The sequence below is a fragment of the Phalacrocorax carbo genome, chromosome 18, assembly GCF_963921805.1.
Source record: "Phalacrocorax carbo chromosome 18, bPhaCar2.1, whole genome shotgun sequence".
NCBI classification, from domain to species: Eukaryota; Metazoa; Chordata; class Aves; order Suliformes; family Phalacrocoracidae; genus Phalacrocorax; species Phalacrocorax carbo.
Genome location: NC_087530.1, coordinates 1877810 through 1892199, shown reverse-complemented (window position 1 = coordinate 1892199; position 14390 = coordinate 1877810). Strand labels below are relative to the sequence as shown.

Below are 14390 nucleotides of genomic sequence, written 5' to 3'. Positions count from 1 at the left end.
TCCTTTGAATATGGGTCCAGACACATTTTAAATAACTTATATTTAAGTATAAACCTTGAAATGTTTACATTTATAAGAGAAAAATATAAAAATTACTTTTGGACATTCTGAGAAATTCCAGAGGTACCGGGATATGTGCCTGTGCCACTATTCCCTTCAGGACACAAAACTTAAATGCACCGAGAGGCTCTGAGGCCGGATTTGTAGCCTCAAAGCCAGGTGCGATACTTCTGTTACCAAACAGAATGCTAACATTTAAGAGAAAGATTGATCTTTTCTGTCTTCTCTTCCGTGATGTTAGCAAACACAAACATGGACTATATAACACAAGAAGAACACTGAATGGAAGTTGTATCTTTGTGTATACGGCATTTCTAATATTAAGCTTATTACAGGACTCCCACTCAAGTAATCAGGGAAAGCTTATATTTGCCCTGCTTATTAGAACACACCCGAGAGGATGCCAAAGCTGCTAATTGCAAATATGGCATATACTGCCTGTTAAACGGAAAGCACACAGACAGACACAACTTTTAAAATAGAGCCTCATTTCATTTTGGATACAGAAGCTCAAAGAGCTCATTTTCAATTTCAGATTAAAAAAAAAAAAAAAAGAGAAATGTCACTGTACTGCCTTGGATTAAAATATCTTCCATATTGCTTTGATAAACTGGTGCCTACTGCTCAGTAAGAGAAGTACAGTGCTGAAAAAACTCCTGCAAGACACCAGACCAGCAAAAATCACTCTGCTTCTCATTTTCATGAGAAATACCTTTTAAAAAATATTTACTGATATGCATACTCATATTTATCATGTTTATTGATATACTGCCTAAAACCGCTACTTTGTTGGATGCTGTACCAAGAGACGGCAACAGCCTCTGTATTAGACATTCTACATGAAAACACTTTTTTTAATTTTGAAGACATTAAACATATAGAACTTCAAAAAAACCTTCCAAGTTCATTTGTAGAATACTGACGTGCCACGTATCACATCACGTAACAGCTTCCTGAGCCGCCTGGGCCGGCAAGACTGCCCCGCCCAAGCTTCACCCAACGCAGCGCCTCACGACGATCGCCCAGACCAGTAAATTGGAAACGAACTTGGTACAAATCCTGAAGGTTCTGCTTCCTTGGGAATCCCACAGACGAGAACCAGAACATATATCCACGCTCTTGGACAGACATTTTTACCATACAACATGATACACACTTATTGCATATGGATTACTGCTCAACTGAGGAGTATTTTTATTTGTCATTTTGCATGTTTTATTTGTGACAAACATTATCTCTTTCACCCACTTCTCTTCATTTCCAATGGCCACATTCCAGGAGCAAGAAAATACCCAGTAATTTTATGTTCGAAGTATAAACCATTGGTTTAGCTGCCAGCTGCACAAATGCTCAACTTCCCTGTGTGCCTGGCTGTGCTGCTCAAGACTCCTCCAGTATGCACCGAGATGAATGTGTTTCTAATTAAGTAGTTTCATGAACACGACAGCTTCAATCTCAAAAATACAAAGTCTGAACCTCGGCAGGAAGTCTTAAGACTGCAAACGTCTCATCTAGTGGAACCTTGGCTAACGTAATGAAAGGAAGCAGGAAGAGCGCAGTATTCCAGAAAGCCAGCCATTTATTAACGTGTCCAAAAGTAGAGCCTGTCACCAAGCATAGGAAAATCTGAACACACAGAAGTTAATTAACTTGATCAGGTCCATCTTTCAATCCTCCAGTTTACCAACAAAAGAATAATAAGAATGCCTAAACCCTTAAAAACCGTGCATCCCTAGCAAAATTTTAAGGAATTACAGGAAAGATATGGCTTAAGATGTATGGATCAGCTTTGGATGCAATGAATCACCTTTTCGATTTTCTAGTGAAAGACATTACACGTAAAGGCAATACAGCGTATAAAACTATTACAGGGATTGCATAAAAGCTACAGTAGCCTGACTTCTAGCAGTGTTTTGAAAGCCGTTATTTCTTTCAACTTGTGTTACTAAACATAAAAGGACTCCAGTCAGGTGCTTAGTGGGCTGTACAGTGCATACACTTGGACAGACGGGAGAAAGCAGGAGGAACAATTGGATACCACAGAATTACGAAGAGTGGGTTTAGTATACCCACTGACAGAAAAAAATAGCTCAGGTTTTGCTGATCAATATGAAAAAGGAAATTTTGAAGCAGTAATTTGTTAAAGTATAAAGTGCTAGTTTTGCAAATATTTGCGTTAGTTTTATGAATAGTTGCAGAGACTTCCACTAGGGAATAAGGTAGAGCACAAAAGGCGACACTGGGTATTTCTTTGAGAAACGTTTCGCACATGGGTGAAAAACCGGCCCCTGGGGCACCGGGACATGGCACTGGTGCACAGAAGGACAAGCAGACACGGTACCTGCTATGAAGGGCTCCAGAAAATGAATAGCGTGTTTGATGCACAAGAGAAGGCGGGGTAAGTCGAAGGCAAATGAAGAAGGCTGACAAAACCATACAAAAATAATTCCTGTAAGAACTTTTTCAATGTGTATAAGCAATTGCTTGGCTTACAGAAGTCAGAGGGAAAACACTCCCTGGTCACAGCTTGGGCAAAGATGCCTGGAGCCATGCAGATGAGTCAGAAAGGTCACGTTTCAGACATGAAGCAGAAGAAACACACACCACTTAGAAATGGATTAGATCTGGAGACTAACAAAGAATTTCCCAAGTTATGGGAATATATGAAAAGAAATTAACTCAGTTTTATCCACAAAAGCCTTTGCTTGTCATGACTGAAAGACACCAAAGAGGAATGACAAACAGGAGGCATCTACAAACATCCCAGCAGAGAATCAAGGGAAACAAATGCAGGTTTTAGTTTGCGTGAAAGGTGACAGGCACGGAGAAAAGCAGATCTGTGAGGCATCCACGGAGCACTTGTTTTTGAAGGTGCATTTGTGTGAAATTTGTTTATTCAAAACTGCTTCAAAATAACTGTTACTGTTTGTCACCCAAATGTGGACCTTAAAGTGTTTTCTCCATGGAAAAAGGAAGTCAAATCATCTGAACACCTATTTTATGAAAAATTCATTTTGTTTGTCAGAACTGACGTTACTGTTCAATGACACATTAACGGCAAAGCAAAAGCAAATATATTTCAAGGATAATTCACCATTAAAGCTCCTTATACTCCCAAAAGTTTAACTAAGCAAACGTCACAACCTTGATAAAATACAATTCTGGTAAGAGTATAAATATTTCCAATGAAATCTACCAGAGAGATTATATTCTTCTGTCATCACTCATCAGTCTGGCTGAAAAGGGAAAACCTAAAAGTAAATGTTGAAGGTTCATGTCAGCCTCCATAAATTGCTTTTATCACCATTTTCCTTTATCATGTGTTAATCATATACTGTTACTTAAATACTCAGCTACCATCCTGCACGAGGGAACACTCTGTGTCTCCTCTTCCCCATTCAGAGCACAGCATAATCACAGAATCATTTAGCTTGGAAAAGACCTTTAAGATCATCAGGTCCAACCACTAACCCAGCACTGCCAAGCCAGCACTAAACTATGTCCCTGAGCGCCATGTCTACACAGTCTTCTGCATACCCCCAGGGATGGTGACTCAACCACTTTCCTGGGCAGCCAGTGCTTGACAACCCTTTCGGTGAAGACATTTTCCCTCATCTCCAATCTAACCTCCCCTGATGCATCTTGAGGCCGTTCCCTCTCTCCTGTCACTGGTGACTTGGGAGCAGAGACCAGCCCCCCCCTCACTCCAGCCCCTCTCAGGCAGCTGCAGAGAGCGAGAAGGGCTCCCCTCAGCCCCCTCTTCTCCAGGCTAAACCCCCCCAGCCCCCTCAGCCGCCCCCCAGCACACTTGTGCTCCAGACCCTGCCCCAGCCCCGCTGCCCTTCTCTGGACACGCTCCAGCCCCTCAAGGGCCTTCTTGTCCCGAGGGGCCCAAACCTGAGCCCAGCACTCGAGGTGGGGCCTCCCCAGGGCCGAGCACAGGGGCCCCATCCCTGCCCGGCTCCTGCTGGCCACACCGGTGCTGACAAAAGCTGGTTCTTCCTAACCGCTATTTAAGTCCCAAGACATGAAATGCTCGAACAGTTTTTAATATTTTATTAGGTTAGATGTGTATTTCCAAGACTTTCAAGTGAACTTCAGTAAGACACATTGCTTGTATAAACAGGAGAAACACTCCACACAACCTTTAATCCTTCGGGGACCCATGACAGATTAAAGACTGCCCTTCAGAGCAGTCTTTACCTGCTGCTTGACACTTCATCAGTCCCGGGGCTTCTTACAACCACAACAACTAATTACGCAAAGTTGTTTGACGGCAGCCAACATCCATTAAGTGCAAAATTAAGAAGTATCAATTTCTACTGCGCATATTTACTGCTTAAACAAAATGCCTGCCTAAGTCTTTTGGAACAAAGAGAAATCTTATTACTCCTCTTCTGCTACGCTGGTTCCCAATGCAATCAGCGTTATTTATAATCAAATGAGTTATATAGGTAAATATCAAATCATTAAAGTAGCAATGCATAAGCATGAATATGGATATTGTGGACTTAATGGCTATATATTGCCCATTTATTACAGTTGCATTTGTACAATTTCTTTAATTCGTTTCCTTAGGCTAACTAGAGACCTCTTAATTATGCTCCCAAGAGGTGGGCAACTACTAATTGGAATAGAAGCAGGTGAAATAGAGGGATATTTCCTCTTAAGTGAAAAAAACCCCACCCTTAAAAAATACCGCAATTCACCAGAAAAAGTAATGTAAAACCCAAGGATCTCAAAAAGGTTCATAGTTTATGGCTACCCAGGGATTGGCACCATTTTGCTTCATAGTTCCTCGAAAATTGATTAGATCACATTTACTAAGTTCACGTCTTGATACACAAATACCGACTTAACGTGTCGCTCTGTCACACCAGTAGGGCTTTACTCTCTAAGGCAGTCTGCTGATTTCTCTTCAGATTACTCATTGAAATGCAACAGAATTCAATCCAAAATTTATTGGGGTAATTGATGCAAATTAGAAACTTGACTGCATAAATTGGAATGATGTAGAAAACATACAGCTAAGAAACCAGAAGAGCAACTACAAGAGCTTTTAGTGAGTACACAGATGTACCAGGCTAAATCGAAATGCCTACCAAGAGGCTCATGAGGAAGGAATCATTGTTTCCCAAGCAGCAGGAGTACTCGCCCTCCGGTTACCCCCTCCACCTACTTAAAGGAGCATATTGAACTATATGCAGATTTAGAAAACAGGAGAAAGGGAGTTAAAAAAACTCCTGGAGAAAGGGAAAACTGCACCAATAGAAATGTTTGTTCAGCAGCTGTGCCAGGGTGCTCTAAGAAGGTGGCTCTCAGAATATATTAATGTTGGCCACTAAGCAGTCTATCTAAATAAAAGACTGTTTTAATCACCCTAGAAAAATATACTGTTGCTGCTGGTAAAAGCCCACAGAATAACCTGAGTGACAATGCTCTGGGACTTAGAGAACATACTGAGTTGTGTTACCAGGTCAGCAAAGACAGGCTTTTCTTACAGGCTAATTTTAAACACAGACACAGAGCGCGAAAAGGAAGAAAACAGACACAGTGGGAGTGTTTTTATGCCACATGAAAAACAAACTGGATGAAGTAGTGAGGAAAATTAATAGACTGTTTCTTTCGCATCAAGAAATGTTTAAATTCCCAACAACAAAATAGATGGACAAGATCTGGCTAAATGTAAGCCATTGTATGTGCTTGGCTACTGATGGTTGGTGGCGATACCTCATTAACCTGCGCTTTTGGCCCCTGTTGGCATGTACCTTAAAAAAAAAATCAAAACAAGCCCCCGAAAACCCAAACCACAACCACCCAACCCCCCCCCCCCAAACCCAACAACCACCAAGCAGTGCTTCATATGTTTCCTCTGTTGTATTCAAAGAAACAAGCAACTATGCATCAAGGTATGAAATCTAATTATAGGATTCCCACCGATTTCTAGTCTCCTCCACCCCAAATCTTTCCCTGAGCTGAAAATATATCAAAGAATGGTACCTAATTAAAAAATAAAAATAAAAGATGGCACTCTTCCCCTTGCTTCCCCCCCCATATTAATCTAAATTATAGGGGTCAGATGACTGAAGTCCTCCCAGATACATGTACGTGGTACTACACCACTATTACTGGCTCAGCATCCCTCGTACAAAGAGCAAGTGTGTCGAGAACAAATATTTTGAAGATACAGGCTTTTGGCATTTTCAATTCCATGGTGATGTACGTGAGTGAGGAACACAGGTAAATATTAAGTTTAAAAAAAAATCCTTTTCAAGAGGAAAATGGGAAGAAAATTACCTCCCTTCCGCATTATAAATTAAAAAAAAAAATCAGCAAAGAGCAAACTGACAAAATGAGAAACCACAGTGTTTGGAAAGCACTTTGTGTGAAATGTCAATAAAAGACAAAATGCTATAGAAAAAACTTGAGCTTTAACAACGCCAGTGAAACAGATTCATATTGAGTATGTTTGTGGTAGAGCTGCCACTCCCTTGTAACAATATCCAATCACCCACCTCCTTCCTGCCTCCCTCGGGAAAGTGCACTTCTCTCAACAGCTAAAGGGAGCTCTCCACACCCAGCCTGAAGCGTCTCTTACGTGACGTTGGCCAAAAGGATATTCAAGCGGCAGGAGGAGAGTTATTCTACCCGTTTGCTCTCTGCAAAGACAGCTATTCTTCCTTTTTGTAGCTCTGGGAAGATCCAACAGCTGTTGTGTCCCCCTTCCCTCCCCAGGAAATACAACAAACTTCAAGTTTCACACCCACGGAGCTGTCAGTGTGTCAGTCGCGACCTTACAAGTTCCCTTCATATGGAAAGTCTCCACTGCAAATCAAACGATTAAAAGCAATATTCCAAAGGTGGGATATACTTTTTTCAAAGACTTTCGAAGACCATGGGTAATACAGTCCATATATGTCCCTCTGTGATTTTCAAAAGAGCAGGAGAAGGTTCAAAAGCATCCTACAGCACAGTTAATAAATGGACACAGCCAACTAAATGAACACGATATTTTGTATTCGTAAGAGCTGAAGAATTCTCATTACTTTACATTTTGTTTCCATTTCAGCTCTTTAAAATTTTTATGTCACATTTGCAAAAAAAAATAACCAGGCAATAATTAAAATTAAACAAACTCTTTTATTTTAAGTAATCTTGGGTCATTTCCCTGAAGAGGCAGACACCAATAAGCAATAATACCGCCTTAAAGCAGAGAGCACAGAGCTGATTTCTCAGTCCTTCTAGGCAAAAATGACGTCTCTAAGTTCACATGGTTACAAAATAGATGGACTCTATTTTGAGAAATATATTTATGGCACATAAATTGTTGCTAAATTGACTTATTCAAACAATTACAGTGTGTGTAGCTACCTCTCTAATTAAAGTTCATATCTGGCTACGGTAATCAGCTGTTGTATTTGTGAGCATGCAATTACAATCTGCTTAATAATTATACATTTTTAAATCATACTTTTCACACACTAGCTGGCTCATTCATTATGTGGACAGGGTGTTACGCCATGAAAGAATTCATTCAGTGGAGCTCAATGACTTGTGTCTTTATTTCCTTGGGTACACTGCCCAAGTGTTTGCTTTTTGCACACTTCTGCTCCCAACTGCGGGATCTGGACTTAGCCCCTTTTAACATGTCTTTGTCAGAAAGTCGATGAATACCTAATCTTCAAACCCAGCGTAAAAGCCTCTTGTGGTCCACATCGTTGTCCTGAAAACTCCTAGCAGCATGTACCTGAAGAAAAAGCTGGCAGCAGCAGCCTTCATGTGTTAATTACACATGCGAAGCCCATTATGCAGAGAAAGGGCACCTGCTGGCAGTGCAAATGACTAGAATCTGCCCTTCCTGTGCAGCGAGTAAATTGAAGGTTCATTTCTACGGGAGATAATAGTTTTTAGATTCCGTTCCGTGTATCCTCGACATAGGCACATACTTAACATTTAAATCATCTGCAGAGGAACAAACTTCCTTTAAATCTACACGTTTCGGTTCCTAGCACTTCACTTAAAAATGCTAGTTATCCCGGCTGGTTCCTTACTCTTGCTTAAATGCAGAGGAAACGTCACACAGAACACTATCACTCTTAAAAAAACCCAACCAGCCTCCCCACCAAGAGCCACACTTACAATACGGTGTCGTATGACATGGTAAGTTTAAGTTTGTTTTTTTCTGAGAAGGACTTTTTTAAATGCCAGGGGGCAGAGGGAGGCTGTTTCTGTGGTTTCAAATCACACGACGCGGATGGCCAGCAGGCCTTGCCAGTAGAGACAAAGGCACCGGCTCCCTCAGCCTTTTCCGTGTCCTTCAACACTTGACTACGTGACCACACAGCAGCAGGTCCACGCTTTCCTTGTGCTTTCCTTTTACTTCCAAGCCTGCAGAAGCCTATCGTTACCCTTTAGATCCCCTCAGGGGTGTAACTCCAGCCAAGCTTTGGCCTCACTAATTCCATCCCTGCATGCCCAGGCAGCAATTCCATTAACTCTCTAACAGGGCTTGGAAGTTTAACTTCTACGGGAAGGCCACTCTTTCCGGGCAAACTTCCCCTCCCCTGCTACTTACACAGAGGGAAGGAAAAAAAAAGGGCAAGTCACCCAAACTAAGGGTGGGAAGCAGCTGAGCAACGAAAAGCAGCAGCACCTTAACCTTCCTCTTTATTAATGACTCAGAGTGCTCATCCACCATTCCTGTGGCACAGCCAACGGGAGAGATGATGTATGGCTGATTGACTCTCCACTAGAGAAGAAAGTAAAAACTAAGAGACTGTTTGAGGGGACTGCAGACAGGGTTCTGACCTATTAACCGCAGAGTCCGAGACATACGCCTAAAGGCACGCTAATCTGGAGACCACAACGGCAAGTAAGGAGGCTTCTTAGGCCACCTGCACAGCATGGAATCATAGAACAGGTTGGAAGGAACCTCAGGAGGGCAACTGGTCCAGGCTCCTGGTCAAAACAGGGCCAGCTCTGGCATTATATGAGGTTGTTCACGGGCTGTGCCAAAACATTTCACATCATGATAATGAATAAGGTCTTGAAAGGTTTATATTCATTCCCCTAAACAAGGTAAATATGTTCTAAACACATGCTGATAATAAGAGATCACACGGGGAAAATGACAAGCTTTTCCCCCGCCCCCAACACAAGTTCAGGAAAGCAGAAAAATGAAAGTATCTTCCCCACTGCATCCTCTACTGCTGGAGTCTTAATTCAAATTTTAACATTTAGCACAGATATGCTGAGAACAGATTTTAATTACACAATGTCTAAGTTGCAGCATTCCACAGTAACCACTCATATTAGAGTATTTCAACATACTGATAGACAATTATATCTTGCCATGAAAATAAAGTTTTTCTACTTATAAGGTTGGTTGCTTCCTTAATATGCCTATGTATTTTTAGAGTAACAGTTGCATCATAAGAGGACTCAAGACTTACTATATAGAAATGTGAAAACTGTTGTGAATCTGAGCGATATATATACATATAATATACATACATACACACACATATATAGCCTTACCAACAGTAGTCCAGTAGATGTGGGGGCAGAACAGGAATGTAAACGTGCTGCCAGAACATCGGGTAGAGCATAGCTGCAGACCCATGAATGCAGGCAGTTAACTGAAAAACACATATTAAAACGGGATCATAAATAAGACAAAAACCAAGCTTAAAAAAGTAAATTTAGAAGAAAAAAGTAAACAATAACTTCTGATTTCATATCAACACGCTTTATTACAAAATATACAGTGTTCCTGTTAAAAAAAAAAAGGGGGGGGTACTGGTGGGTGAAGCATGACTGGTCTATGGTGGTTGTCATTCAACTGGCTTTGTAAACAGCTGAGAACGTGATTCATTCGAGAACCAAAACCTGAAAAGAACACCCAGTGTTCAATAAGGCAACAGAAACACGGAAATGAAAACATGAAGGCAACAAAAAAATAGTAACAGCAAATCCCCCAATCCTGGTAATTACGATCATGTAAATATCGGAAAACCTCACTGAAATTATAACAGGAACCAAAGCCATATCTGAGCTCAGGAAGATACAACATGAGCAGCATACGTTTAAGAACACACCATACTAAACTCAGTGATTAAATTTTTTTATCTTACAGGTATTTTTGTCTAATTCCCCTTCACCAAATCATTTGATCCATTGAATTTCTCAGTTATATTTTTAAAAACTCATTCAGAATAGTTTTGGTGTTGGCAGGCGCTGACTGAGAAAGATCACAAATAGCAAACACAAGTGTCAGTCAAGCCGTGGGGAGAATCCTCACAGAGCTCCGGAGGAAATTATGTCTCTCAATCCTATTTCAAACGATAATTAATAATTGGGAAAAGAAGATAAGCAGGATATTTGTCACATTCACTACGGATATTAAACGGAGAAGGTGGTAATCCTCAACAAGGAAATCTCAGCAAAAGCTGTAGTCACAATACCGTAAGAGGAGGATATGAGGACACACACACACACACTGGGAGAAATAGAAAATAAATAAATGAATCTGAACACACTCAGAAATAGACACACACACGGAAAAGCCTGAGAAGTGACAGGCAATCACATCCACTCTGACAGTGTTTTGCGGTTTAGAGTGTCTTTTAATCTCAAATAATACCCAGTGCAAGTACTACAATGTGCTCCACTTGTGAGGCACACTTTGAAAACAAGACTTGACAAAAGCCTCCCAGTTATTTGAAGGTACGATGAAATCAAGCATGTGACATCGGTCTGGGCAACAGGAAGGAGGGAGGACACTGCTTACAAACGCCGAAAAGAGACATTCTAAAGGAGTGAGGTCCTTGTGGCGGCCTAAAATTGTGCAAGGTAAAACTAAGACAAACCATGACATTAATCCTAATCCAGTTAGATGTGGTGTAACCTTAAAGTAGACGACCCTCATTATTATTAATTTCCCTTAAGAAAAACTACTGAATTATATACCGCTTCACAGGGAGCCCACGTCTGGTAAAGGAAAAGGTCTAGATGAGCTAATACAGTCTCTTACGACTCCATGTCAGGGAAAATGACCTGCAGCTCTGGATGTAGTTGGGCTTATGTTCAACGCCAAAGCCTTTATGCAATTCCAATGCAATTTCCGTAAATAACAGAACCTGGTTTTCTGATCAAAATACAGGTCATTAGGCGAATAGATTGGAGACAGGCACATATTTTCTGTGTTATTTTTAAGCCTCTGAACAATACAGATCTGGAAAAGCTATAAGAATGCACCAAGGAACATGGATTTTGGAGGAGAATTACTGTGGTTCTTTGCAGCGTGGTTCAGGTAAGAACCACGGTGAGGTACAAGCTTCACAAGCAGGTGTTCTTCAAAAGCAGGAAAGTTACTATGAAGATGAATTTAAATATATTTTGCAATTTACAGCTCAAAATAGACACAGATTTTAAAAAAAAAACAACATCCAGAACCTAAGACCCAGTATGCCAAGTATAAAGCCATACAGCACTTTAATTATAAAAACTTCAGGAATAAAACCCCTCAAGTTGAAAAGCCAGAATTTTAAGATGTACCTTGTAGCTAGCTGAGATATTTTTATTGTAAGATATATGAATAATCTGTCTGTTTAATATAGGGCTTTTATATTTAATTCTGAGTTCCAATTTAATATCGAGATCCAATAATCCCTATCACCTAAGGAAAACAAGAAAAAGAATGGCTTACTGAGCCAGATCAAAAATCCCTTGTCTCCCAGTGTTCTGCCCAACAGTGGTCAACACAAATTACTAAAACCACTGATCAACACATTCGTCAATAGAATTGGTATTTTCTGTTGTCTCCGTCCCCATCAGCTCGCAGCTCCTGTGCCAATGAATTCAAACACATACATTGAGAAGTGTTGCTCTGTCTCTTCATTTTATGCCTATTCCCTCACAGTTTTAACAGGTGCTCTGTGTTTTGAGCATTTTGAGACAATAAACAATAAAAAAATAATCTCCTACATATCTTCTAAGGGCCACATGTGATTTCCTGTATTTCTATCAAGTTCCCTGCCTCCTTAGTGCCTTTACCAGGAGGAATGAGGAGGTCTAGTCTACTCTGCTTTCCCTCGTTAAGAGATTATTTTGTATATTTGCTCATTCATTTTACCCTCCTCTGTATTTGTCACTGGTTTACTTCATCATTTTCTATTTGGAGTAGAAAAGAACTTGTGCAATATTCACAATGTGGGCAAGCTATGAACATATCCATTGATATTATGCCCTCTTTTTTTGTTCTCTACTCCCTTCAGAATAATTTCTTGGCTTCTAAGCCTTCAACTGTGTAATAAGCTGGCAATTTCATAGATAGATCTCTCTCTCTTTAAAAGGAACCCCAGTATCTCCTTCTGAGTGGTAAGAATTACTTTAGTTATTCAGACCACGATTGCTTACATGGTTTGAAGTGTTTTCTCCCAGAAGCATTATTTTATATTTATCCATCCTATGCAACAAAATGACTGCCACACACTTTCTCTCCCTTTTTAAAAATGGTTTTTCATGAGTATCTTGAACAAGTTCCAGAACAGAGCACTGTTGGACTGCTTAGCAACTTCCAGGATTAGGAAAATTGATCATTTTTCTCACCCTTTTCCCCTCAACCTTTTAGACAGTTGTTTACTCTCAGGAGGATCAAACTCTCCTATGCCACAAAAATGTATTTAATAGCATTGAAAAAAAATCAACATTGTTCAATCATACCTAGATTTTTAAGACCTGAGGCATGGAATTCTTTTGCAAAGGTCATACTTACTCTTCCCATGAAAGCCACACAGTCACTCCTCACCTCAGCAATGCCTGTTTGGCAGTGTCGTAACAGGAGGGACCACAAAGCCCAAAAGATCCCAGTGCTGATAACGTGTTTCCATGAGTGAGAATATGCAAGAATTTAAACTAGATTTGAACTACTGCCCTCAGGAAATAGCATCTTTGGAAGCAGACAGGGTACAGTGTGTATTTGAGCAAGTACCTGCTCAGTCTTTCTCAGTAAGAAAGCTCTTTATTAGCAGGTGAACATTATTTCATGGTCCATATGGGATGTCAGTGTTAGGATACTAATTAAAGGAAAATTTAGAAGCTACGAAATCTTGAATTTATTCTATATTTATGGCTCACGAAACACTAAAGATTTATCCCTACCCCATTATATTTCAACTTATCTTTATACTATTCCTACTGGAGAACATGCTCCTCTCTCACAGATCAGACGAAAGGCATAGCCTAGTTCCAAAATATGCAGCAATTAAGAAAAAAGCATGCTTTCCCAATGTAATTTTTCCTCTATATTCTTAAATCCTTTATGTCTTCTGTTTTAATTCTTCAAATCAAAATGATGTCTGGAAAAAAATACTATTTAAAAATTTAATTCTTACTTCAAAATTGCTTCTATGAGGATCAAATGGATTATTTCCTGGCATTATTAGATAACTCCGCTGTAGAGGAGTGAACTCGGCAATCCAAGGAGGCCCCTTCCAAGCCCCCCTCCCATCGGTTTTAAAACTCAGCAAGAAAAGATTAAACAGACATAATGCTCAACACTGCAGACATCTGAGCAGAACCTGTCACTTATTTTTGAGATGTACTCCCACCTTGCTCTCTGGCATGAATTCAAATAACATACTACCATGAGTAAGCACCACTACTGTTCTTCCACTCTGCCAACATAAGGGCACATAAAAAAGAAACAGCATATTTGCTGGAGACCTCACCTGATTAGCGATTGCCATACAGAAAACAAGCATATAATAATAAGGCAGCCTGAGAAATGCCCAACTGTCAAAAGTATGGGAATCCAGCATTTTGAAATAAGATTAGTTCTACTACCTCAGCTTCCTGCAGCTGTTGCTAGAGAATGTAAAAAGATAGCTATGTAAGAAAGACACCAATTCACTAATTCACTCTTTGCAGTTTTATATTTAATACTCTAAAAGCCTTATTTGAGCAAATGAGATCAATGAGATTGTCATAAATATACATACATACACAAATTATAAACTGATGTTGAATTACGATAGGCCATCTTCCAGTGCACTTTACTCTCTCTCCTGATACACATACACTGCACACTTCTACAGATGCAGTACACAGCTACAAATGTGCAATATATATTGGAAAAAATTGCCACCTTTTGAGTGTTCGTAAGATCATTTTTCTGTATTGTTCAGGGCTAAAAATAAAGTAGAAAGCTTAAGGATAAAGATAAAGTAGAAAGCTTAAGACTGAGCTACATAAGAATTAAGCAGTGAAAGCAGGGCTGTTGCAAAGGCTGTGCATGAAGGTCAAGACCTATACCGGCAGGTTATAAGGAC

The 14390-nt window shown here is 40.2% G+C and overlaps 1 protein-coding gene across 5 annotated transcripts in view; it reads right to left on the bottom strand.

The window, feature by feature from the left end:
* DENND1A (DENN domain containing 1A) overlaps positions 1–14390 on the bottom strand; it is a 215555-nt gene that overhangs the window by 98299 nt on the left and 102866 nt on the right. For all 5 annotated transcript variants that reach the window (XM_064468569.1, XM_064468570.1, XM_064468566.1 and 2 more), the window contains exon 10: positions 9598–9698. In XM_064468569.1, the coding sequence (XP_064324639.1) occupies positions 9598–9698 (101 nt within the window). The remainder of the gene's footprint in view (positions 1–9597; positions 9699–14390) is intronic.